Here is a 10,150-nt window from a genome sequence, read left to right on the forward strand (position 1 = left end):
GACGTCGGGGTCAGCGGCCTGGTCCGCTGCCATCCGGGCATAGTCGATGCCGAGGTGGACTGCGTGGGCGACGGCCCGGGAAAGGCAATCCGCCACCGGGTTGTCCTTCCCCGTGACGTGCTGGATGTCTGTCGTGTACTCGGACACGGCCGAGAGGTGACGCTGCTGCCGGGCCGACCACGGCTCGGTGACCTTGCCCATCGTGAAGATCAGCGGCTTGTGGTCGACGAAGGCAGTGAACGCACGGCCCTCAAGCAGATGGCAGAAGTGCCTGACCGCCAAGTGAAGTCCGAGCAACTCGCGGTCGAAGGTACTGTAACGGCGTTCGGGCGGGCGAAGCTGCCGGCTAAAGAACGCCAGCGGTTGCCAAGCTCCACGCACCCATTGCTCGTGCACCGCGCCCACCGCGTAGTCCGAGGCATCGGTGGTGAGGGCGATCAGTGCATCGGGCGCCGGGTGCGCGAGCATGGTGGCGTTAGCCAAGGCGAGCTTCGCGCCCGTGAACGCCGTGTCCATCTGCTCGGTCCAGGTAACGTCGCCTTTGCCCGGCTTACCTCGGAGAGCTTCGTGCAGGGGGCGCAGGAGCTGGGCGATACGGGGCAGGAACCGATGGTAAAAGTTCACCATGCCCAGGAACTCCTGCAGCCCTCTGATCGTGCGGGGGCGCGGAAACCCCTTCACCGCCTCCACCTTGGCCGGCAGGGGGACGGCTCCATGCCTGGTGACACGGTGCCCCAGAAAATCGATTGTGGCGGCGCCGAACCGGCACTTTGCGGGGTTCACAATCAGGCCATGCTGGCCCAGGCGTTCGAAGAGCGTGCAGAGGTGGCGTAGGTGCTCTTCGCGGGACACGCTGGCGACGAGGATGTCGTCCAGGTAGACGTAGACAAAATCCAAGTCACGCAGGACGCTGTCCATCAGTCGCTGGAACGCCTGAGCCGCATTCTTCAGACCGAAGGGCATGCGCAGGAACTCGAAGAGTCCGAATGGCGTGATGACCGCCGTCTTCGGGACGTCCTCCGGCCTGACGGGGACCTGATGGTAGCCGCGTATGAGGTCCACCTTCGAGAAGAAGGACCTGCCCGCCAAACGGGCGGAAAAGTCCTGAATGTGGGGGACGGGGTAGCGGTCGGGAGTCGTGGCGTCATTGAGACGGCGATAGTCCCCGCACGGTCGCCATCCCCCGCCGGGCTTCGGCACGATGTGCAGCAGCGACGCCCAAGCGCTCTCTGAGCGCCGAACGATGCCGAGTCGCTCCAGGGTAGCGAACGCCGCTTTTGCCACCGCCAGCTTCGTCGGCTCGAGGCGGCGTGCCCGAGCATAGACCGGTGGCCCGACGGTGGGGATGTGATGGGCCCCCCGTGCTTGACGGCCCCCGCCGAGAAGGTGGGCCGCGTGAGGGCCGGGAAGCCGGCGAGGAGGCGGGTGAATGCGTCCGCTGCCGGAAGCGTACAGACCAACGTGGCCGGAACCGAACCGTTCGGCAAGCCGCTTGGCAAGCCGCTCGTTGAGCTGGGCAACGCACAAGCGAGCGAGCTGAACGTCTCGGCCTGGACAAGACGTCTGCGCTTGACGTCGACCAGGAGCCCATTAGCGCACAGGAAGTCCGCGCCAAGCAGTGCCATGGGCACGTCGGCGGTGACGAACGTCCATCGGAAAACCTGCCCTCCAAACCGCAGAGAGAGGCAGCGTTTTCCATACGTACGGATGGGCGTCCCGTTCGCGGCAAGCAGCGCGGGGCCCCCACCCGCGGCGTGCTTGTCTGACGTGCCGGCGGGAATGACACTCACCTGCGCTCCCGTGTCGCACAGGTAACGGCGCCCGGAGAAGGTGTCCGTTATGAACAGCAGGCTGCTCGAACGGCCGGCGCTCATCGCCACTATTGAGCGCCGGCCCAGGCGTTTCCCGACCCGTTGAAGGAGCACGGCGGATGACACTGCCGAGCTTCGTGGCCGAACTTGGTGTGAAACCAGCACCAGGTGGTGGAGCTGGAGGAGCGCGGCTGGCTCCGCCAGGCCGGTGTAGTTGGTGGGTTTCCCCGCGGTGGCGGTTTTCGCCACGGCGGTGGGCGGGGCGTGGCGGCGTTCACGAGGTGCGTATCAGCATGCCGCGTATGCTGTAGAAGCTGATGCTGTGGAACAGCAGCATCGTCAGCCTCGAGGACCGTGACGGCCACGCCGACTCTCGCCCGCGTGTCCGAAGCGGCGAAGTACCTGTCCGCCTCGGCTGCCAATGCTCGGGGTTCCGTTAGCGCGGTCCCGGCCAACGCGAGGCGAACCTGCGCTGGAAGTTGGCGCCGGAAAAGCGCCCGGAATAGCGAACCGGGGGCTTCGTCGCCCAACAGTGACAGCATATGGTCCATTCGGACCGACGGGCGTGTCTCACCGAGCTCGGGGAGATCCAGGAGGCGGTCGGCCCGTGCGTCGTCCGTGAGGCCGAATGTGGCTAGGAGTAGCCGCTTGAGTGCCTCGTACTTGTGGCCGTCCGGTGGGTGGCGAAGGACGGACACAACTCGAGCGGCCGTGCCGGGCCCGAGGGAGGCGACGACGTGGCAATAGCGCGTGTCATCGCCGGTGAGGCGCCGAAGCTGAAATTGGGCTTCGGCCTGGACGAACCAGACTTCGGCCTGAGCCTCCCAAAATTCCGGAAGTTTGACGAAGTCGGCCATGGCGATGGCGTCGCGTGTGGAAGGATCGCTCCGGCAGATCCAACGTCGAGGGTCACCAGTAAAGTGCGGCGTTACGCGCGCTGCTTGCGAGCAAGGAGGAAGCGGACAAGCGGTAACATATAAACGTCTTTATTGTAGGAGCTCACTGTAACACTGTACCGCTCCGGGCTGGGCGCCCGGTGTATATCATGAGGCCACGCCTACCCCTCGGGCGTGGCCACCGCCCACTTGGTGCGCGGAATGATGTCACCACGCCAGTGGGCTTTTGTGTCCGCCACAGTGGAACAATAAATGTTACAGTTGAAACCATTAGGTATATCAAAGCTCGAGTTCCCGCTTCTTCTTCCTCAATCCAAAAAAGGCAGGCTTTTAAAATGGGCATTTTTATGAATTAACGGACACTCATTTTTATTCCAAGTAAATTAATTATTACATTTCCAATGGTACCATTATTTATTATTCTACGGCAGTAGGAATGCTTTAGATTTAGAATAAAGTTTAAATAAAGCATTAAGGATGGAGAAACTCGGCTCAACTGCACAAGATCTGCCTGCAACCCTCTTATGGTTAAACTGCCAAAATCAAGACTTTCTGCTCACCTTCACTCCTTCATTCCTCTTTTCTCCCACCTCTGGAACAAACTCCCTCACTCTCTTCAATCCCACTCCTCCCTCCAGGTCTTTAAAACAGCTGTTCACCACCATCTCTTATCTTCCCCCATCCAAAACCTTGATCTTTTCTACCCCCGTTAAAACACCCCAAATCCGCCTCTTCAAATCCCAAACTTATTTCCTGAAATTCCAACCAATTTCCAACCACATTGATGATACGTCCGCCATCTTGATTTTGTCTTCAACTCTCTTACTTGGATTTACTTGGATGTAGAGACTTGAGGGGTTGCTGATTTGTCCCTCGTTACATCAGTCCTTCGTTGGCATGGCGTATGTACTTCTTTCCAGGGCTAATTTGATCTGGTTGACTGTACTGGCCTGAACAGCTTACCTGGCAGTGAGTGGGTGGGTCTAGTCTGTTCCAGGTGTTAATGGTTCTCATTGACAAAGTATTTTGTTTTGGGTGTTGGTTCTGCACTGCTGTTTCCTCAATTTCTGACCATGTCCTCCAGTTAATGAGCTTTCATATCCCTCTGGAAAAATATCTGGGCCTCATTGTGATCAATTCCTTTTAGTTTTATGATGTGAAAGACCTGGAGGAGTTCAGGCCTCTGCCGTCTGTAAGCAAATGTGGGAATTCTCAGGAATTTCAGTCTCTCAGGACATTCCAGATGACGTCGATGAGTTAGTAACCTCGTGATTCTCTGCTGGACTTTTTCAAGACCATCTCCGTCCTTCTTGAACATGGGGTATCAAATCATGCAGTATGTCCAGGTTTGGGCGAATAATAAATTCAAATTGTATTATATACGGTATTTTGAGAAGACCGTTTTCATTCAATGCTGAGAAGGATCTCTTTATGACACCAAGTTTTACATTCACTCTTCCAGATACTTCAGCTGCATGTCGTCTCAGTCCTTCATAGTCGCACTTTTTTCTTTGGGCAATGTTGTACGGTTACATGCGCCATGATGGCGCAGTTAGCAGTAGCATATTCGGTATCAATTCCAGAAATTCGGCTGTTTTGTCTCTTTTTCTCTCAATATATTTTGTAATTCCTTCTTGTAAAATAAATGTTTTTTGGAATTCACACCAAAAATGAAATAAAGAACGCGCTTGTGGTGACCTCGCTACGGCGCCCATTTTGTTGCGTTGTTGATATCGAGCGGTTGAGGTCGCTGCGTTTGGTTGTCAGATTGTTTTTCGAGTTTCCACGTCTCCTCCTTTCCTCGGACATGGCCTGCTTTCGTCGCTTGTCCTGTCCAATACTTTCGGTGTGCGGGCATCCGTCCTTGTCCGCTAATTATCATAAGAATGTGAGTTACGCTGAGCCGTCGTGTCTTGACTCTTGTTTACATGTATTATTAATTAATTAATTAATTGAGCCGCTTTCGGCCTTACCAAGTAATGTATCAACTTTCATTTTAATCGGAGAACGTGTGGTGTATCCTCGGGAAGGTAGGATAGCCCAGGTGACGTACTCGCATCATAGGTCGAGCTGAGCGAGAAGCTCCTCTGGAGTGGCAGCAGGGGGCGCTGCATGACGGAGCAAGCTGTCAATAAGCCGGCTGTCTCGTATAAATGTGGATTATGGATGTTGAATATATCTTTCGAAAGAAGAGAGACGGCCATTTTGTGCTGGGTTCCTGGTTAAGCTTGCTTGGCGGTGATGTTGTGATTGGCCAGCCATACCTGTGTTATGGGATTGCTGGGATTAACATTGATGATTGATTGACCCCATTTGACCTCGACTTATGCCTGAATTACTTTGTCATTAAAACTTGGTTAGTAATTATTGATACGCATTTATAATAAAAATAATAATTTGTATTAAGTCTCCCAGGTGCATATTGCATTTGATATACCTACAGGACAGTATCAAGTCAGACAAAAGACATGCGCAATATGGGAAAATGAAGTCGGACGTACAAAGGAAGAGATCAAGCTCAGGTGTCACCTCGCTGGAAACAGCTTGTGTGGCTGAGAGCAAGTGAAATATTGCAGACCACTGCAGCTACGCGGACCACTATGCGGAGCACTACGTGAGCCACGACGCGGACCATTGTGCGGACCATTGTGCGGACCACGGCGCGGGCCACTGCGCGGACCACGGCGCGGGCCACTGCGAGGGCCACTGCGCGGACCACTGCGCGGACCACTGCGCGGACCACGGCGCGGGCCACTGCGCGGGCCACTGCGCGGACCACTGCGCGGAGCACTGCGCGGAAAATTGGGAAGAACTTGTTGAAAACCAACACTTGTCAGCGGTGGGTAAGAAGAGGAATGGATGGTCGTCACATGTGCCTCTGTCAGACTCCCCGGACTTGCATTCCACGCAACAGGAAGCGGACACAAGGCTCATCGAGTCATCGTGCACGTCATCACAGCAGCAGAGGCAGGTGCAGATGTCATTGTGGTTTGTAGACCAGACACCGACGGCCCTGTCCTGCTCGTACGTCACCGACCGTCCAACAAAGCTGAGGAGATCTACTTCATGACTGGAAGGCGTCCAACAAAGCTGAGGAGATCTACTTCATGACTGGAAGGCAAAGCTCACATGGATAATCCCCATCCATATCGTCTTCAACAGCCTCACTAGAGTTCAGTGTGGTCTTCTGTTGCCAGTGTATGGTCGTGCAGGCTGTGACGCTAAGTGCTTTCTTTGGGCACGGAAGAAGAAAGCCTTCAGGATCATGATGACGGGTGGAGATGAATTCAGGCCCTTGACAAACCTGGGAGAGACATTATCAATGGACAGAGGTCAGTAAGCAGCAACACACTTCGTCTGCCACCTGTATGGAGACGGCGAATGTGAATCTCTGCATGAACTCAGACGTGAAAGGGCTGACGAGGAAATTGCTGCCAAGAAGCTCACACAAACAGAAGACTGCTTTGTACTGCATTTGCTAAGGTGCGCATAGCAGGTGTACATATGGAAGCGTGCACATTTGGGCAATGACAGCCAAAAATGACGACACAGGAAGCATCTGCACCATAACTGTGTAACATGCCAAGTTTCAAGATTCTACGTCCAAGGTGGAGTGCTAGGTTCGTTAACACGGGCATGGCTGCCACGATGTAGGTTGCTTTGGAAACGTGAAATTCTCAGCTCGCACGGGTTTCCGGCGATGTCATCATGCAGATTGTCTTGAAACCCGAGGCTTTGATTTTATACATGAGGACAAATGTTTTACCTCGTGTTTGGGGTAACTCCAAAAATACAGCAGTCTGCCATCCCTGTTGAGCTGGCTGTCCCAAGTGCTAGCATTAGTTGGTGAGAGTTAAAGGTCTCAGTGTCTTTTGCAAAGAGTAGGTGAGTTATTACTGGCACCCTAGACAAATTACAAAATTGTGTTGACTCCTGCAAAGGTAAGCTACTCAGGTGTGTGGTGTATCTGTGTCTAACCATTGATCTAAGGATCGTGGTGGAGCATGCTTTGGCAGCGCCATTCCTGCCTTTACCCATAAGCTCCAGACGTGGACAGCTTTTCTCTGAGCTGCTGAGTTTGAGGTCGATACTTGCTGAATAAAGCCGAAAGTTCTGTTCCATTCCGACCTTCCTTGGTCTAAAACCCCCATAGCAACTCCATGAGGTTCCTCAAATGACGAGCATTTAATGAGATGAATCATATTTAAATTTTCAGGAATGTGAATAACCATCTTCCCAGGATGTCCAGGTGACTTGGTGAAATGATTTGCAGGAGGCTCAAAACAACCAGAAATGTATTAGTCTTCATTTTCTCTTCAGGTGATCGACCATTATGAAAATCCTCGCAATGTGGGCACTCTGGACAAAGAAGATTCCAAAGTTGGAACAGGGTTGGTGGGAGCACCAGCTTGCGGGGACGTCATGAAGTTGCAGGTTTGTTCCTGGTTTCTGGAGTTGATGCCCCTCCACCCCACCCAGAAAAGGCAACTCATTCAATCAGAGTTGATATCAACAAATAAAATATTCCCCGTGTGCATTTCCCATTTTCCTGGCCATCATCAACAGCATCAATGATTTGGTGGAATTCTCTATAAATTGGTCAATGATGTGTAATCACTGTGAATCCAGGTTGTTCTTCAAACAACTTTGTTTATTTATTATTATTATTTGTGTGCAGAATCTATGCTCGTGTAAAAACTAACACATTGAACATGAAAAAGATGCACAGACACACAAAGCATGCAATGAAGGGAGCGGGAGACAGGGTGAGAGAGGGAAGCACACAAGCGCAACAACAGAAGAGAACAGGGACATCGGTAGATCTGTGGAAGGGGGAGGGTTGGGGGAGGTGGAAGGGGTCCATGGTAGAAAGCAAATGAACACTTTGAGGAATTTCAGGAAAGAAGTTGGGGATTTAAAGAGGTGGATTTGAGGTGAAATTAACAGAGGTGGAAAAGATGTAGGTTTTGGATGGGGGAATACAAGAGATGGGGGTGAACAGCTGTTTTAAAGACCTGGAGGGATGAGTGTAAATGAAGAGAGTGAGGGAGTTTGTTCCAGAGGCGGGAGAAAAGAGGAGTGAAGGTGAGCAGAGAGCCCAGATTTTGGCAGTTTAACCATAAGAGGGTTGCAGGCAGATCTTGTGCGACCTGTCGGATTATTTGGGGGACAGAGCCCGGAAAGAGCTGGGGGAGCAAGGCCGGAGAGGAGTCGGTAGAAGACAAAGACCACCAACCTGCCTGCGGTGATTGAGTGAAAGGCCCTCAGAGATAGCTTCATCGCGCGAGATTCCAATGATTCTGAAACCTTTGGTTTCAACAGCGTGAAGACGAGCTAGGTGTGAGGCAGGAGCACCGGCCCATAGGGGAGAACAGTATTCCATTGGGCTGTGGATGAAAGCCTTGTATGTGGTGAGGAGCTCAGGTGTGCCAAGGAAGGACTTCGCACGATGGAGGATGCCCAGTCGGCGACTGGCTTTGGAGGCCAGATTTGAAATATGGTTTTCCCAAGAAAGATCATGGCAGATAGTGAGACCCAAAAGCTTGAGTGACAGAACTTCTTCAGTATATTATCGATATCGTAATTACATTTTTTTTTTGTTTGTTTTGTATACAAAATCGAGGCTCATGGAATAGCTGGAAAATTGAACGGATCATGACGCAACAGTACAACAGGAACAGAGGAACAGCACAGAGGGGGAGGGACACTAACAGTAGAGTTGAAGGACAAAATCGAGGGAGAATTGGACAAATAATGTGGGTAGTGGAGGACACAGGGTGTGGACAAGATTGATGCAGCCATAAACTCTGAGGAAGGGAGAACTTACTTTTATTACTTTTGTTCCACCTCCATGACAGATCAGGGTCGATGATGATGGGAGAATTTCTGATGCAAAGTTTAAGACTTTTGGTTGTGGCTCTGCGATTGCTTCAAGCTCGTTGGCCACTGTGTGGGTGAAAGGCAAAACGGTACGTATGCTCTGAAGTTTTGGGATTGGGTTTTTTATTGTTATATAAAAATTTGTTTTTATTGTTTTTATTGCAAATATGCTGGCGGGATAATAAGGTACTTTGTGATTTGCCTTGTTTCATTTTGCAAAATTGTCGAGGCCTCGCTGGAACTGCTGCTCCCATCAGTGGAAAATTTGGAAGGTCCTGTTCGGTTTTACCACCGGATTCGCCATGGCTCACTACTTTGTTTCACGTTTGAATTGAAACCTTTTCATTCTTTTTTGTGTTCCCATCTTTTCATCAACAGGTCGATGAAGCACTGAAGATCAAGAACGCAGACATTGCGAACGAGCTCTGCTTGCCTCCCGTAAAGCTTCACTGCTCCAGTATGGCATTTTGAACCGGAATCCCGCCGCAGCATTTCCTGCTTGTAAAAGTTGTTGAATCTTTGATTTGTAAACGCGATGATCACCTGACATAACCTGCTGTCACTAACTGTCGTTTTGGTCTCCACAGTGCTGGCAGAAGACGCGATCAAGGCAGCTTTGATCAATTACCAGGAGAAGCAGAAGAAAGGACCGAAGGAACAACAGCAGGACACAGTTTGAGTTTCATTGGATTTGCCATGTTGGCACCAGCTTTGTTTTGGTCAGGCGCGGATGCGCGGAGTGCAATGTGCGAGTGAACCTGTCTTGAATTCTGAGGTTAACAGCGAGATTATTTACTTTTTCTTTTCTCGTGATGTATGTATTTTGCTATAAATATAAAGTACATCGGACAAACTCTGGTTTTGCATAGAACGGCTTTTGCAATATGTGCATAGCGTACCATCTTCTTTGTACAACATAGCAATAAATAAACGTGCTGCAGATATATTTTCCGTTGGACAGAAGTTTTGGCATTTGGTATATGGAATTGCTTCAGTTGTAAATTAAAATTAACGATACTATTTATGCAATTCTGAACACGTCTCGCAAGCTGCAGGTTGTCTCGACTGGATTTGATTATGGAATAAATTTGACTCGAGGGCATCATGCTGTCTGTTATCTGATGTGCTGTCGTTTGTTTGCTGTCGTTTGTACCACTCTTCTTGTGAAAACTGCTCCAGTTCTCCCAGGAGAAACAGGTTGATTTGAAGGGTGCCGTCTCCCAACTGCTGTTTTCAGATCTCCCCACAGGTGTTGAATAGGATTTCGATCTGGATTCATTGCTGGCCACTTCAGAATAGTCCAGCGTTTTGTGTTGAACCATTCCTGGGTGCTTTTTGAAGTGTTTGGGGTCATTGTCCTGCTGCAAGAACCATGACCTTCGACGGAGACCCAGGTTTCTGACACTGGGTTCAACATTGCTGTCCAAAATGCCTTGGTAATCTCCTGATTTCATGATGCCATGCACACATTCAAGGCACCCAGTGCCAGAGGCAGCAAAGCAACCCCAAAACATCACTGCACCTCCTCCATGTTTGACTGTAGGGAAGGTGTTCTTTTCTTTG

The 10,150-nt window shown here is 51.2% G+C and overlaps 1 protein-coding gene across 1 annotated transcript; it reads left to right on the forward strand.

Annotated features, from left to right (window-relative positions):
- The first annotated feature begins 4,374 nt into the window (after positions 1-4,374).
- ISCU (iron-sulfur cluster assembly enzyme) lies at positions 4,375-9,689 on the forward strand. The gene is made up of 5 exons (XM_068123975.2): positions 4,375-4,595; positions 7,028-7,141; positions 8,566-8,676; positions 8,966-9,044; positions 9,175-9,689. Exons 1-5 carry the CDS (start codon positions 4,515-4,517, stop codon positions 9,264-9,266), a joined length of 477 nt encoding a protein of 158 aa, XP_067980076.1. The 5' UTR covers positions 4,375-4,514; the 3' UTR covers positions 9,267-9,689.
- The last annotated feature ends 461 nt before the right edge of the window (positions 9,690-10,150 follow it).

The sequence above is a fragment of the Myxine glutinosa genome, chromosome 8 (assembly GCF_964187855.1).
Source record: "Myxine glutinosa chromosome 8, kmMyxGlut1.1, whole genome shotgun sequence".
NCBI classification, from domain to species: Eukaryota; Metazoa; Chordata; class Myxini; order Myxiniformes; family Myxinidae; genus Myxine; species Myxine glutinosa.